The following is a 16,404-nucleotide window of genomic DNA, read 5'->3' on the forward strand; positions in this document are numbered from 1 at the left end:
ATCTTTAATTTAAGCTAAAAATATTATTTTCAAAAATCTTTTATTCGCCCTTATGTTTATTCACCCTTATGTTTTAGACAATGAAATTGCTCAATGGCATAATACATTCATACATAAATTAAAAATTAAACAAATATAACATATTATAAATAAAAATCATGAATAAAATTATGTATTTAGTTAAACTCAAAATCTAATTATTTGTAAACTGTAAATCCTAATTCTCCTTTATGAACCCAGACGGATAAATAACCTTGTTTAATTGTAAAACCTAAATCTCACTCTTCTTTAATAAACCCAAACCGGTAAATAATCTCGTTTAATTATAAAATCTAAACTATAATGCAGATTTATAAACTCAACATATAACCTTTATAATTGTAAAACCTACAACTGGCAAAACCAAAAATTAGGTTAATAGTTGAAAGATAATTTTTGAGAAATACCCCTTTTGGTGTACCCCTTTTTAAAAATACACCAATTTTCTATCCATTTTAAAAATATCCCTTCTCAAATATGAAAATTGTAAACTTCTATATAGTTTATAAGGTACATTGTGATCATCATTACTATTGGGAGACTCAATACAAGTATTTATAAAGTTTTAAAAATGTTCTAAACGGCATTTATAAGACTTTTATAAGGTTTTTATAAGGTTTAAAAAGTTTTAATATGTTTTTTAAATAATTTTTAAAACGTTTTTAAAAGATATTTATATGGTATTTAAATTTACACACATAGAAAGATAATTTGTGTCTAAATATATAAGCTTACACATTTTTTTTTATAAATATTAATTTTTTTACTTTTAATTAACAAAAATACCCTTTTTCCATACCACTTTTTTAAAATACCCCTATTTCAAACTTAAAAAAAAAGCTCTTTAAATGTTGAAATTTATCCATATAATCTCGTTTAATTGTTTAATTGTTAGTAAATTTAAAAACCAGGTTTCGACATATAATCTCGTTTAATTGTTAAACTTAAACCATAATTTTAATTTATAAAGATAAATCATTTATCATTTATATACCCAGACCAACAAATAACCTGATTTAATTGTAAAATTAAAGTTTAAACCTTAATTTTCTTCTGTAAACAAAAACCGCCATATATTCTTGTTAAATTATAAATTTTAAATCCCTATCTTATTAATAAACCAAATTGACATAACTGAAATTAGGTTATTTGTTTAATTTTATTAATAATTTTTAATATATAATTCTTTATAATAATTATTTTATATATTTCCTTTTTCGATAGGATTAATAATATTTCTATTTTATCCAAATATTAACAAAATTAGTTACGCCACGTGTCAACATCTTATCGTTTATAATTGACACGTGTCACGATCTTGTTAATGGCTGACTTTGAAAACCAAAGTTTATATAATAAGATATTATAAACTTGTAAACTTGTATAATCGTAGCATATGTATTCAGTTTAATCCAACAGCTATTTCCAACAATCGAAATTTTGAAAACCAATTAATCAACCCAAAATATTTTAAAATAGATATTTCAAGGAAATCACCACATATTAGATTTGTACATGTATGTTATACTATCATTTGAAAATGGAAATATATCTCAATGTAATTGAATATGTGACATATGTTTCCTTTATGTCAATATTTTTATATTACAATATCTGTAGTTCTTATCAATATATATATATACAATTATGTTTAAAATTTTGACACATGTTATATAAATTATTTTAATTAATTACACAGAAATTTATTGAGGTATTGTCAAAAAGTAAAAATATAAATGTCAAAACAATTCAATGCATTTGGCTGTTTTATAGAAACTCATATCTTTGCTGGTGTTTTCTAATTTAAATTTGTCATTAAGAAAATAAATAAATAACATAAAAAAAAGAAATGTTACTTTCTACTTTTCAAAAAAGTAATGTTATAACTTATAACATAACAAAGATTTATTGGCTCATAATTTCAGCTAACAATTTGTTTCTTCTGAAATGGACTTTTTAAGATATATTAAGAAAATCTTTTTTGTTAAGTATGTATATCTAATATTTATCTATCTTTCTATAAAGTTTTATTACATAAATGATTTAAGTTTATTTAATTTGAAACTGTATTTTAAGAAAATAGTTTGAAAAAGCGCGTGTATATCATTAACAATCAAGTTTTTTGAAAAAGCGCGCCCATTATCTTCTTCTCAAAGTACAAATCTAAACCTATGATATCTTTAATCTAAACTCAATGAAAAGTAGTTAATAAGAAAAGCTAAACAAAGGTTAACACAGTTTAATGATTAAAAAGTAACATCACCAAAAAAATCAACCTTTTCATAACCATATAAATAGATAACTCTCTAATATGTTAAAACCCATAAAAACCATTTTCTCTCTGTATCTCATTTTTTATTATCACCACATTTTCATAATGGATTCAGCTAAAAAACCAAATTCCTTAACGAACTTACCTCTCTGTCTCTTGGTTATGATCATCTCGAAGTTACCTTTCAAAGAATCAGTACGAACAAGTGTTCTTTCTAAGCAATGGAGGTATCTTTTTCGCGAAACAACAAGCCTTGTTTTCAAAGAATCCGAGTTCATGACACAACCTGTTTTCAATAGAAAAACAGTAGAACCCACAAGGGTTGATACGTTATTGTTTGTTCGTGTTATGCGTGAATGTGTCTCAAGGTTCACTGGTAAAGTCATCGAAAATTTCGAACTTCATCTCTCCCAACCGATAGGATTCGAGGAAGATATCATGTCTCTCACCAAATTCGCTGCCTCCCGACAAGTCAAGAACTTAGTTCTTGATTTCTCAAACCCTACCCAAGAAAACATAAGTCTAGCCTTGCAGGCTCGAAGAGATCGTGCATCCAGATGCATATATCCTCGGAAGAACGAATTGGATGTTTCCCATCTCTTCTTCAATTTCTTATATGTTAGGGATTTAACAGTCTGCTCATTTCTCCTCCAGGTAAAACTAGTTTTTCATTGTTTTCTCATACGTACCAACATTAACATTTCACTAGAACATTCATTTAGGGAACATTGTATCAATTGTGACAAAGATTATATATCCTTTATAACATGCTAAATTGTTTTTCTTTTTGCTTGGAAGAAGATGCTCAAAGATTGTGACGATCCTATGGCTTTGCACGATCCGTTGAAGACTAGACATTTAGTGATGAAAACAAATTTGCACACAAATGACTTCATGGGAATGAGTATATTTCTCAAGAGCTGTCCGGAACTGGAATCTCTAACCTTCGATATACTCACTACTCGTTTAGCGGTAAGTTGTTTATTTCATATCTAACATGGAGTAATCAATAGTCTTTATTACAATATATATTGTCAAGATCTTTTTATATGGTAAAACGCTAAAATTTAACTGGATTTTGCAGAGAGCTCCTTCGCCATTAGTTATAGATCCTGCAAAGTATTGGATTACTAGCAATGCTTATGAGTGTTTGGAAAAAACTCTTAAGGTTGTGAAGGTTAAGAACTTTCGTGGCAGGTCGAACGAGTTACATGTGCTTCAGTACCTTATTCGTACTGGTCGTGTGATGGAACGGCTTGACCTTTATGAGGCAAAAGGATTGAATCATAAACAAAAGAGTTCGGTATTGGCTAGCGTTGAGGAGGTTCAACAGAATTTCAAGAGAGCTTCGAGGAATTTACAAATTACTTTACACAATGCTTGATTGAAGCATTGTTGAGTATTATTTCCATCTGAACAATGTACTCGTCTAGTGATCCTTTCGAGTTTGCTTTATTTCATAATAAGGGTGTGTGTTTAGGTGTTCATTTGGATATGTTGGTTGAGTAGTTTAATTATTAAGCTTTTATTTTCCTAGTTTTCTAAATTTGAAAAACAATTCATCATTTACTATATAACTCAGATGATCATAACAAATGTCAAGTCTCCGCTAAAATTTTGACAAGTGTTCCTACAAGTTGGCTGATTTGAGTCAATTTCTATATAATTGTTGACAAAAAAATTTGTTTTGACAAGTGTAAAAAACTTCCAACCAATTAAATGTTGACATTATGTTAACATAAATATGGGACATTTCAAATCTAATATATATTTAGATTAAAAAGGTAAGGAAATATAAAATGTCATTTTCATTAAACTAATCTTTAAAGAATAAAGAAAATCAATAAATGAGAAGAAAGGGAAAAAAGGAAAAACAAAAGCAAATTACATTTATTATTTGATTAAAAAAGAATCAAAATATAATAAAAAGTAAATCTTATTTTTCAAATTAAAAAAAACAAAAATTAAATTCATAAAAGTTTCACAACAAGAGCTATTCATATTTAAAGATAAGAAACATTAACTACAAAAAGAAAGGAAAATCAAAACTAGTTTTTTCTTATAGCAAATTAGAAAAGAAAATATGAAATTTTATATGATTTTTAACAAATAAATATTATTCAACCAAAAAAATAATTTTTAATCTTTAATGTGTCAGTTAGTCAACGGTTTATCTGAAATGGATAACGAATGAATTTAAAGAAAGAAAAAAGAAGAAAAAAGAAAAAGAAACCTTTTTGTCAAATTGGAAAAGAAAAAAAATATATATTATATTAAAATTGTAAGATTTGACATGTGTAAAATTAAATAATTGGAAACATTATGAGAAAAACATATTTCAAAATATATAAATCTTGGTTTTAAAAGATACTAACTTACATGATTACGACACGTGTTAATCTCTCGATTAGAGATTTTGACAAGTCTCAGAATAAAACAAAATTATATAAATATGAAAATTAAATATTTTTTTTTAAAATGTTAAGGATTATTATAAGGAAATTATACAATATCTTACTAATTCTTAAAGACAAATATTATTTTAATAACTAATCAATTATAATTATTGTAAAAATATTACACTTGTAATAATGAATCAATATTACTCCCTCAATTTCTTTATTATTTGATGTTGTACCCCAAAAAATTTATTCTATTTTAAGTGATGTTTTCAATTTTCCATGCAAAAATTACATATTTTCAATACTTTTTGAGCAATCATATATTACATCATATTTTTTAATTGGTTGATATCATTTTAATTAATTATGTTTTAATGGAAATTAGAGAAATTTTATGTTTTTTTAATTTGTGTGTAAGAACAATATCGAAGTTTGATTTTAAAGTTTTTTCTTATATCAACATTGGTATTTAGAAACCATATAGTATGATTAATTCAGTGAATAACCAGATAAGTATGTCTATATGCTGACATATGATCTATTCTTTAAAATAGTACTTAGTTATGATTAAATCCTTTTTTCTTTGCAAATGACATTTTCTGTGTTGATTATTGAATTTAATAGCTCAACAAAAAAGTTTGATTACTTAAAATTTTGATTTCTTCGAATTATAAAATATTAATTTCATTTTGTGATCGAGAACATGTTCTACTCTAATCATAGAAGTTACAACAAGATGATCAATTGGTATGACTCTAAAGAAAGATTATGGAAAACTATGACATGATTACAAACAAATATAAATACAAGAAAGATCAACACTCTTAAGATTGCTCACAAAATAGACAATTACAATACTTAGTACTCCTACATATCAAAAACTCAAAGAGTCATTTACAATATATTATCACACAATGTGGAAACAACAACAAAAAAAAAGCTCTCCACTCAGAACCTTACACATGAGATCATCCTCAAGAAAAAAAAAAAAAAAAACAAAAAGAAAAATATAGAAGGAGGATACTACAAAAAAACCTGCATCCATGACTTTTGATAAATAGTTAAAAATAAAATATTAGGATTTTCATATTTAGTGAAGGAAAAAAAAAATTGATTGTTGATGTGTGGTGTTGTATGAAATCAAAATCTTCACTTGTAGTCAAAAGTAGAAGTCACCACTTTCCAGGTCTCTTCCACATTTGAATCCCTTCACACCTGTGTGTAAGATATAAGACTTTTGTTAATTACCAATTCAACTTACCTAAAAACACATTGTTCAACCAAAGACTCCACATTATATTAAAAACCTTAAACATTATATAATTCATATTGCCTCACATGAGTACATAATACATGTGGTGACAAGTCAATGAATCTAGATACCATTTTCTTATTAATTAATCATGTTAATTAAGTCTAATCCTGGACAAAATACTCGAACCGAACCGAACTGAAACAACAAAATAACCGAATGATTCCTAAATTTTATAATCGAAAAACCATAACCAACCCATACTTAAAATTAATTTGAATCTATATCAATCTTAATGCAACAATATATAAATTTAAATTTTTTGAAAAATATCCGCGCTAATTTATAAAATAAGATATGGTAAAACATTGGTTGTCCACACTAATTTATCCGCTAATTTATAAAATAAGATGCGGTAAAACATGATTCTCCGCGCTAATTTATCCGCTAATATAAAATTTAATTATCCAAAAAAAAATATATGTAAACTTCATAAACACTAGGGGACCTCTTAAATTATGAAATATCTTCCCAACTGTATTTTCATTTTCCTAATCAATTAAATTCTCTATTAACAAAAAAAAAAAGTTTTGTGACACAAAGAAAAAGACATGAAATTTTTGGTCCTACTCGTATAACAAGGACAATTTAGTCTTTTCATATATAAATTGCCAAATTACGAAAACGCCACGCACCTTTAGTGATCTTTCCAAGCTCTAGTGAAGATACTCTTAAGCCTATTACCGGCGGCGAGTCTCTGTAACGCTTTCTTAGCACCGGAAACTTCCATCTCCTCCAGAGATTGAAGATACCGATCAGCTCCTAAACTCATCAACCTCGTCCTCGCCGCGTAACTTCCGCCGGATAAAACCGCCGTAACAACCATCACCGGAAGCTCTTTATTCCCCATCCTCTCGTTCCTCGGATCTAACATCTGCACCAATCGAATCACACTCTTCTCGTCTTTAATCAACTCTTTCCGATTCGATCTAACCGTCAACAACGACTTCACCGCTTCCGTCGCCGCTTCTTGTAACCCCGCCGGTTTCGGCGATTCCATTAACCTAATCAACGAGGTTAAACAATCGGCGACGGCTCTTTTGTTTCCGTCGCTAATCGTAAGTTTCGATAGAAGCGATGATGAGATCTGTTGAAGAATCACGTTTCCGTGTTTTATCAATTCGCTTAATCTGATTATAAACGTTGTTGATGATGATAAGACCTTGGAAACCGTATCCATGGCGGAGATCTGAGTAAGAGAAAGCAAAGCGTGTTCGATTGTATCGGGATTTGATGATTCCTGAACTAAACGAATCAGAATCTGTAATCCTCTTTCTCTAACAATCAAATCTCTGAAATACTCACCGGAAGATGAGATTAACGAGATGAAGCTCGCCGTCTTCTCTTGTGTTGATGTTGAAGATGAGATTAAGAGTGGGAGAAGAACCGTAACAGCTCCTTCTTCAGCTAGATTTGTTCTGATTTCTTCAACGGCGGCGATGTTGCTTATAGCTCCGGCGATGTGTTCTTGTACTTCGTTAGATCCTGATCTAACAGCTTCGATTAAGATTGTTACTCCGCCGTAAGCTGAGATACCCCAAGCGGTTTCTGGATCGGTGGTTATAGCTTCAATCGCAACGGCGGCTCTTGTTTTCAACGGTGGAGATCCGGTTTCGAGTAGTCTTAGTAACGGACCTAATCCGCCTTCTTCGAACACCGTCTTTCTCGAATCGACGCTTGATGAAGTTAGTAACGATACGGCGGCGAGTGCATGTTCACGAATCAAGGGATGATGATGGAGATCAAGGAGAGTTACTAAGTAACCAACGTTACCTTCTTTAGCAATGATTCTTGAGTTTTTTTCATTATCTGTAAGTAGCTGAAGAAGAGATTCTAAAGACTTTTTCTTGAATTCAGCTCCACCGATTTGGAGACGAGTGAAGAGATCTTTGATGAAGAAAGCAATGTCATCTTTATCAGAGGAAGGAGGTGGGAGTGATAAAACGATAGCGTTTTGTTGGTGAAGGACACCAGATCTGAGGAGGAGGTCAAGGTCACTTATATGAGTTGAAAGAGAAGATGAAGCAATGTCTAAGTCACTTTGCATGAGGAGTTTACCACCGGAGAATGAAGCGGAGGAGCATTGGTCGGAGAGAGAAGTGAGACGTTGGAGATTGGAGAGGAGTGAAGGGAGAAGAGTGTGGAGGAGAGGGTTTTGTGACCAATGAGGTGAGTCTGATAAAGAAGAGAGAGATGTGGTTAAAGAGAAGAGTTTAGATCGGAGGATTTGCCACCGTCCGATGAAAGAACGGACGGTGAGTGAAGAGAGGAGGAGAAGAGAGAGGACGTTTGTGATTAAGTCAAGAAGTGGTTGGAGTGGAGCGGTTGCAGTTTGTGGTTTTGTTAGTTCGCCGGAGACGGCGGCGGAGGAGTGATGCATGGAGGGAGGGGAGTGAAGTTACATGAAGAAAGAGAGAGAGAGGAGAAAGGGTTTTGTTTTGCCTTATAGAGAAAGGTAAAGCTTCTCTCTTTCTCTCTTTTGTCTATGTTTTGCTTTTGTTGATGTGTACTTTGATGAACAAAGACATCAAATCTCTATTGATGCCATAATTTGTGTCAGTCTTTTAAGCTTATGGTTTGGTGTGTGTTTTTTTTTTTTTGTTACAGCGGTGAATGAGTCAAACAAGCGTAATATACGGAACACGGAGGAATTATATAACAAACTGAATAAGAATGTACTAGTGACTCGAGTTTATGTTAGCCTTAAAAAAAAAAAAAATGTATTTTTTATGTGTTTATAAGTTTGGTCAAATTTAATTTTGTAATTGTTTTTTTTTTCGTTTGTTTTATTTGTATTGTTGGGTTTTGCTTGGTTTGTATTTCGTTTGGGCCTCAGAAAGAAGGATTTCATTTTAATAATTTGGTAGCCCAAATGTTTAAGTTTTATAATCGAATCTAATATATATATATATAAAGTTAGCTTTTTCTCTCTTCTCATGATGCCACCTAAACATCCACATAAGCCACATTTTTTATATTAAAATAAATTTAAAATATTCATTTAGTGCATATTTATGCTACTTATTTAATTAATAGAAAATTAATATATATTAAAATAAATTATGTAAATAAATGAAATGTTAAATAAGAAATACTTTCATTTTTTATTAGTTAGTGGTATTAATATAATTCAACTTTCATTTTAAATTGATGATAGTTTAAAATTTTTAATGTGTTACTGAGTTTAAGAATGTAAGTAAATTTTAAATTTATGCTAGAATAAAAACAACATTTATGTAATTGTATATATAAAATTTTTTAAAGGGAAAAAATAAAATTGAAATTGAAATATTAGTTTATAACATGATCAATAAGAAAATGTTTTTAATCCAAACTTAAATATTGAAAGATAATAATTCAAGAGAACATAACTATAATATGTTTTGAAAATCAATTAAAAATAAATAAAATATCACAATATGAATAAAAAGTTAACAAAAAAATTATAAACCTGCGCGGGTCAACTGCTAGTTAGTTATATAGTTGTCTTTGTCTTTCATTACTCATTAATTTATTCTTTATTTTCTTGTTTTACTCTCAAGTGTCCGGTTGTAGTGAATGAAATTGTCGAATAAACCAAACGTAAATCAATCGTCAGAAAATGAAAAAAAAAAAAAAAAAAATTGTCAGATTTCTGGGTTTGAAGAGTCGAAGGAGATTAAATTGGTCGACTCTATAAGTGTTGTGTAATCCAATTAGAGTGTCAGAGTAAGTCATGTTTTCTACAATAAAACTCATAAATCGAAACCCATAAATCATTGTATTGCTTTTCTTGGTTTAATCGACCTATCTATGTATAATTGAGCTGTTATTTTTTGTATTTTAAATTTTAATGAATTAATTCTCATTAAGATTTAATTATTCCATTTATTTTGATTAACTTTTAAATTTTTTTAAATCCCGTATTATGTATCATCACATAAAGTTTATATAATTATCCTAAATAAATATTAAATTATGAATTAGGTTAACTAACAATTAAAAAAACTTGGCAAAAATAATAATAAAACGCATAAATTCACCATATGTTTTAGTAGTAAAAGAGAGAAAGCAATGTTTCAATAAGTAGGAAGACAACAAATAAATCAGAATAATCAAAGTCTTCATCATCAACATATGATAGACATACTTGGGCAGCCTTGACCTCTTGGATTATAGCTAATGACAATCTTCTAATTGTCGTATTCATCATCATTGTTCGTGCTGAAGACCAAACTATTTAAAACAAAAACCATTGCCAAGTTAAACTTATGGTAGTGTTTCAAACTATAAATATTTATACACAAATTATAAATTATGATAACATACTGGTTTTTGAAATCAACAACTTCAGTAGATGGTGGATCAAACTGAATTGTTGAAACGCCTGAAACACTTAGCAGATCCATTTTTTTCTGTAAGAATTGAAAATAAATGAGTCACACTATGAAGATTAGTCAGCCTAATGAATAAGTAGATTAATATACCTCCATCTTTGTACTTTGCTCTCCAAAAACGTAACACAGCTATCATTGGTTTGCTACCAGAATGCCTCCAATTAGCATCAAAAAAATCATCATGTTCATTGTAAACGACACACTGAATCTCATGTCCCCTTAAAAACATATATGTTTTAAGTAACTCATGTATAAAAATGGTTCATTAAAATTATACAACAAACAAAAGAGAGGAATTATATAACAAACTGAATAAGAATGAATGTTTTAGAATGTATCATTGTAGTTACATACATTGCAAAAAGTCTATCTACGGTTAAATCTGGAAAATTATTACTTTTAGTTTGATTGTTTCAGTTCAAAGTATTTCACCATTAACTTTCTATAAATTAATCTTTCAACAAATTAAATAATTTCTAAATTAATATATAGTTCATCTGTTTCACAATGAGAGTCATTCTAGAGATATTTTCTTGTTTTACAAAGAGTATCACTCTACATTCCACTGTTTTACAAAGAGGGCCATTCTACAATTTCAATGTAACTTTTACATCAAATTTCTTAATTTACCTCTAAACTCAAAAGTCAATTTTACTGAATTTAAATCATTAATCCCTTATTAAATAGGAGTACACATGTATAATTATATATTTTCTTAATATGTGTGAATTGTCAATGAATGTTTTAAAATGATACTTTTTATGAAACAGAAAATAGTTAATCAGTTATCTAATACTTCAACAAATTAATTTATTTATTGAATCCCAGACTGAATAAATATTGTAATCGATCTTCAACTCAAAAACTGGTATGGAACCATGATGATTAGTTATGTAAAAATAATTATATATTAAAAATTCTAAGTTATTTAAAGACTGAATAAATAAAAATTACTTGAATAACTTAAAAAAATATACAAAAGAAAATACCCGAAACATCTAAAAAATATCTTAAATAACTGAACAAATAAACAAAACAGAAATGAAGCAAAAAAAATACTGAAAAATACCCAAAATACTTGAAAATGTTTTTGATTGTTCTGGTATTTTAGAAACATAACATGAACCTACCCAAACCAAATGGTAGAAGAACCCTCACACCGGACTTCATTAATGGTAGGAGGCCTACCTCTTGGACCGTCAGATGCGCCATGTCTGGTAGAGACGTCATGACCGATTATTTCTTTTGGGTGATGCTTTCCCAAACCGGAAAGATTTCACATATTTTGGAGCTTCGCCATAGTCCCGGACCATTGTCAACGTCTGCTTCCGCTGATCTTGCTCCGACCAGAGATGATCCTGCTTTGCATATGTTGCTTCAGAACTCAATCATCCGCCGCCAACTTGGCCAGCACAAAAAAATATATACAAAGTTCCCACTGGTGTCCTTATCCCAAGTCTCGATCCAAAAAACTTATAGAAAACCTAGAAAACTCCAGCCTATAAAAAGTGCTAAAAAGGCTATATACTAATAAATCCAGGTTTGTTACAATAACTCTTTTGTCAAGCTTAAAGCAACCAAATGAGAAGGAATTCACAATCGGTGCTATGGCTTTACATTCATCTTATGTGTATCTTGGTAGTAGATAAATGTATGATTTTAAAGTATGACTACAAACACTTGAAAATTGTGGTCTTCTATTCTTAAATCTAATTTCTGAGAACTTTTTGAGTAATGTAAGTTATATGGCCATTAAACACTCTCCAACAATCCCAATTGGAGACTTCAAGCAATGTACAATCATTACCGCTTCCATTATCCGAGTAATAATATATATATGAAATTATGTTCTTTGCTTTCTCTTCTTAACGATTGTCTGTGAAGTTTGATAATTTCACTCATGCAAAATTTACAACATTTTTGTCTTAATTTTTTTATTGTGTTGTCATAGAACTGATAACTCTATGTTGAGATCAACGTTTTTTTTTTTTTTAATTAGTGATTATGTTGGTTATACTCTTCAAATAAAATTTCATGAGTAAACACTTATGAAATATATTTGTAGAGTATTCTAAGATATTATTGTCAATTATTGAGTGTTGATAAACAACATGCATATAAATTGATAAACAACATACACATAGATATTGATGAAAAATAGAATCCAGTCGAATTGTTTGATTTTTCCATGATGTAAAAAGTGAAAGACAAGAAATGATATTTGTTGTTTATATAGAGATCAACATCTTCCTTAAATTTAGAGATTACTTTTTGTTATATGTTATGAAAGAAAGGGGTAATATTCAAATCATGGGATGCCTTAAATTTAGAGATTACTAATGAAGAATCGTTTCTTTTGGACCAAACTAATGAAGATTCTATGATTTCTTTCTCCATAAATGAACAAAAAGTTACTTTGAATTTTACCATTTATGGCATTTTGTTTTGGGAAAAACAGTCGTTGACATGTTGTTTCATATGTCTATTGAAATCGATTTTGGTGCTAACAAATATATATATACTGAATTGAACTCATATTAATTTATCTTACATAAAAAAAAAAAAAATTGATTACATTATTGTTTAACTGATCTCTAGGTATTGTGACTATCAAGTAACATGTTTTGATGATAGTTAAATCTTAAACAAAAATTTCAACAAATCATCAGAAAACATATTTATATTGTAGATTATTAAGTGTCGTCAAACAACTAACAAAGAAACTGATGAAAATTAAATTCCAAATGATTTTTTCCATTTTCTAAGTTGTGAAAGGTTGAAGAGAATAACTAGGCAAAGATCAATTTCTTTTATAAAATTAGCGATTACATTTGGTTATACATTAGAAAATTAAAAGGGAAGCAATAACTATACCAAATTACAATCCTCCTTTTATAAGTATGTATTTTTGGAATTATTTCTACATTTTTGTGCTAAATCGCACTAAATAAAAGTCTTGCATTAGGAAATTAGCGATTATATTTGGTTATACATTAGGAAATCAAAAAGGAAGCAATAACTATACCAAAATACAATCCTCCTTTTATAAGTACGTATTTTTGGAATTATATCTACAATTTTTGTGCTAAATCACACTACAAAAATCTTGCATTACATAACCAAAATAAAAATATCGAAGTACTTTTTATTTCATTAGTTGATTTGTATGGCTCTATTAAGGAGTGTGTTTTGATGACATAGTTTCTCTAGGTTTCATTATAAAAGATAAAATTAACTAAATATTGTAAAAACGAAATGTCACAATATCAATAGAGCAAATTGCTAAAAGGTTATTGATTAATGGTTCCTTATTGTATGGATTATTATACTTATACATTTTATTTGGAAAGAGTAAGAGTTGTGAATGATTCCCTCCATCTAATTTGGTAAGTGTTTTTTTTTTTTTTTCCCATTGAATGAAAATGACCAATGAAGTTTGAAATACAGAGGAGAAGAAAATTTAGAAAACAAAGGAAACAAACTTAAAACAGAGCAACCAAGTTAACCGATTAAATCAAAGTGGCCATTCCAGCTTCAATGGCTATCCAAGGTAAGTCGTTCCTGCAGCCACGCCGGCCCGCCTAAGGCTAAGTATGAAGTTAAGCGTCCGTCCCTGGTTACACTGCTCGCGATCTCTCTAACCAAAGAATTAGCTTTTGTAGATGACATGTGAAATGAAATCTCCCCCATACCACATTTTACTTGTATAATCTTGTCGAGCTGAGCTCTATACTTCGGCCATTCCAATGGTGACTCCAAAGCCGCTAAAACCGCGTTGCAATCTCTCCAAACTTCACAAGACAATATATGAAGATCTTTTAAACTCCGAAGGCACCACAAAATGCAGGAAAGCTCAGCCGAGATTCTATTGATATGCGGAACGAAAGCATCCCTTGTGTGAAATAAAGCATTGCCTTCATGATTCCTTATGATCCAAGCACCTCCACAGAAAAAAGAATCCTTCACCCACGAAGCATTGAGATTACATTTGAGTCGACCAAGAACAGGTTTGAACCACCGTGTATCCAAACGATTGCTCTTACACTCAACGCCTTGTGTATCTTGTATCATTACACTCTGTTGATGAAACCAAACCTCAGAGTCTTCCAGAGCTGAGGCAATAAGTATGTTATGATCATTGTTTCTAGCAGAGAAGATAGTAGAGTTCCGGCTTTTCCAAATTCCCCACAGTAACCGCGGTATAGCCTTACGTCTCTGTTCTGGAATTAAAATTTTACCTAACAAATCAAACATATGATCAAGAAACAGTTTTTTTCTGATACGGACAATGGAAACGAGGAAACCTTGTGACATTGCTTTCTCCTCAAGAAATTGATGTTATTTTTTGAAATTAACTAATTAATACAACTATTAATCAATCTAACATCGTTTATTTCTTTCTAGTCTTCTAAATAAAATATATGTGAAATAGTTTTCTAAATTAGAACGTTGCATATGCAACGGTAACTTTGTTAAGAAGTAAGAACTATAGGGGATGCAATAATTAAAAATATTTAACATAACGGTAATATTTTGTTTTACAACATAACTCACATTCTCTTTAACTACGCCTTGCTTTGCTTCTTCATTAATAAAATCAAACCCTAGAATTCTCTTTGTAAAACTCACAAAACACAGTTCTTAATCTATGTTCAGTGAATCGATGGCGTTAGGAATCTATGTTCAGTGAACCGATGGCGTTAGGATTCTCTCTCTCTCTCTCTCTCTCTCTCTCTTTCTCTCTCTCTCTCTCTCTCTCTCTCTCTCTCTCTCTCTCTCTCTCTCTCTCTCCGGTTTCAATGGTTATTTGAAGACTACCTTGGGCTTCACGACTCTCCAATCTCTGACTCAGACCCATGTTCTCAAGTTATATATCTCTGTTTCTTTCTCTCTTTCGTTTTTCTTTGTTGGGATCTTCTTAGGTAAGGTATGACCGAAGACATGATCGTTGCTCTGTTTTGGCTTAATGTTCCAGTTCGGTGTTGGTGGCTTCAGATTGGATGAAGACACAAAAGTTCTTCTTGCTTAAATACAACGACGGTACGGTTCTTGTTCTCTTCTTTTTTATCACATCCTCTTTTTTTACTAAGGTGTTTTCGTTTATAGATATACAAAAATTTTACATTTATTTTTAGAAAACTTTAGTGTTCAATTTATAAGACATGAAAACAAATTAGATCTCGAATCCGGTCCATAGGATCTCATATGGTTTGTTAGATGTGTTGGAGGTTTAACATGTTTTCATGTAATGTAAATTAATACTTAAGTTTGTTTTTTATTTTTCTTAATAAAATTATTATTTGGATTTAGGACTAGTATTCTTTATAGAATCTTATAAAAAAAAATACTTTTTAACTAGATTTTGTAAACATTCATTTAACTAAATTTTGAGGATTTTTATCAAAAAGTGAAGCTTCATTTTGCCGAATTAACTATAGAAATTTTACTCGTTAATTACATTTATACAAAAAAAAACCCAACAAGTTGATCAAGTTTTTTGACAGTCATATTTTTTTAAAAATTTCCTACAATCCTAGAAAATAACAAGACTTGATAACCCTTGAAACTAATATTATGCTTTGCCATAATAAATATGTTGATACACTTCTCTTAACGAGGATACATCTAAATTACCAATCCGTGTCGGTTTATTTTCGGATTGGAATACAAGAAATTGCTTGAAGATCCATCTTAACCGCGGTTCTTCGAAATAAAGTATGAGGTTTCTCTAAACCAATATAATGGCAAAACCAGTTAGCTGACTCCGCCAGCGTGGTTTGTTCTCCACCAGTTTCGCAAACCAAGTTATAATACCCGAGCCAAGCATGGTACGCTTCTTCTTTAATACTTTACCAATATTAGCCATTGACAGATCAACCTTCTCACAAAATAGTTGATCATGTTCGTATCATACTCACAAGCAAGTGTGATTACGATTGCGACTACATTATGAATCATGAATTGTTGTTTTTTACGTAGTTGCGCGACTGGTCGTTGCGACTA

At 30.0% G+C, this 16,404-nt stretch overlaps 3 protein-coding genes and 1 long non-coding RNA gene across 4 annotated transcripts; 2 read left to right on the forward strand and 2 right to left on the reverse strand.

The window, feature by feature from the left end:
* Nucleotides 1-2,457: 2,457 nt before the first annotated feature.
* LOC17893041 (putative F-box protein At3g29830) lies at nucleotides 2,458-3,832 on the forward strand. Its single transcript, XM_006299208.2, has 3 exons — nucleotides 2,458-2,965; nucleotides 3,113-3,283; nucleotides 3,396-3,832. The coding sequence occupies exons 1-3, from the start codon at nucleotides 2,474-2,476 to the stop codon at nucleotides 3,693-3,695; spliced, it is 963 nt and encodes a 320-aa protein (XP_006299270.2). The 5' UTR covers nucleotides 2,458-2,473; the 3' UTR covers nucleotides 3,696-3,832.
* A 1,685-nt stretch (nucleotides 3,833-5,517) lies between these two features.
* Nucleotides 5,518-8,637, reverse strand: LOC17892310 (armadillo repeat-containing protein 3). Its single transcript, XM_006297241.2, has 2 exons — nucleotides 6,661-8,637; nucleotides 5,518-5,928 (listed from the first exon to the last, which is right to left on the reverse strand). The coding sequence occupies exon 1, from the start codon at nucleotides 8,403-8,405 to the stop codon at nucleotides 6,663-6,665; it is 1,743 nt and encodes a 580-aa protein (XP_006297303.1). The 5' UTR covers nucleotides 8,406-8,637; the 3' UTR covers nucleotides 5,518-5,928; nucleotides 6,661-6,662.
* LOC111831506 lies at nucleotides 8,263-8,782 on the forward strand. Its single transcript, XR_002834633.1, has 2 exons — nucleotides 8,263-8,480; nucleotides 8,633-8,782. It is a non-coding gene; the product is annotated as an uncharacterized LOC111831506 (long non-coding RNA).
* A 5,153-nt stretch (nucleotides 8,783-13,935) lies between these two features.
* Nucleotides 13,936-14,715, reverse strand: LOC17891062. Its single transcript, XM_006299926.1, has one exon. The coding sequence runs from the start codon at nucleotides 14,713-14,715 to the stop codon at nucleotides 13,936-13,938; it is 780 nt and encodes a 259-aa protein (XP_006299988.1).
* Between the last annotated feature and the right edge of the window lie 1,689 nt (nucleotides 14,716-16,404).

Source organism: Capsella rubella, unplaced genomic scaffold (assembly GCF_000375325.1).
Source record: "Capsella rubella cultivar Monte Gargano unplaced genomic scaffold, Caprub1_0 scaffold_3, whole genome shotgun sequence".
Taxonomy (NCBI): domain Eukaryota; kingdom Viridiplantae; phylum Streptophyta; class Magnoliopsida; order Brassicales; family Brassicaceae; genus Capsella; species Capsella rubella.

Bases quoted from the DNA above. Each gene is read 5' to 3' on its own strand.
- LOC17893041 (XM_006299208.2), top strand. From the start codon at position 2,474: ATGATCATCTCGAAGTTACCTTTCAAAGAATCAGTACGAACAAGTGTT. The intron at 2,966-3,112 runs GTAAAACTAGTT...GCTTGGAAGAAG, and splicing joins TCTGCTCATTTCTCCTCCAG to ATGCTCAAAGATTGTGACGA. The intron at 3,284-3,395 runs GTAAGTTGTTTA...TGGATTTTGCAG, and splicing joins TACTCACTACTCGTTTAGCG to AGAGCTCCTTCGCCATTAGT.
- LOC17891062 (XM_006299926.1), bottom strand. From the start codon at position 14,715: ATGTCACAAGGTTTCCTCGTTTCCATTGTCCGTATCAGAAAAAAACTG.
- LOC17892310 (XM_006297241.2), bottom strand. From the start codon at position 8,405: ATGCATCACTCCTCCGCCGCCGTCTCCGGCGAACTAACAAAACCACAA.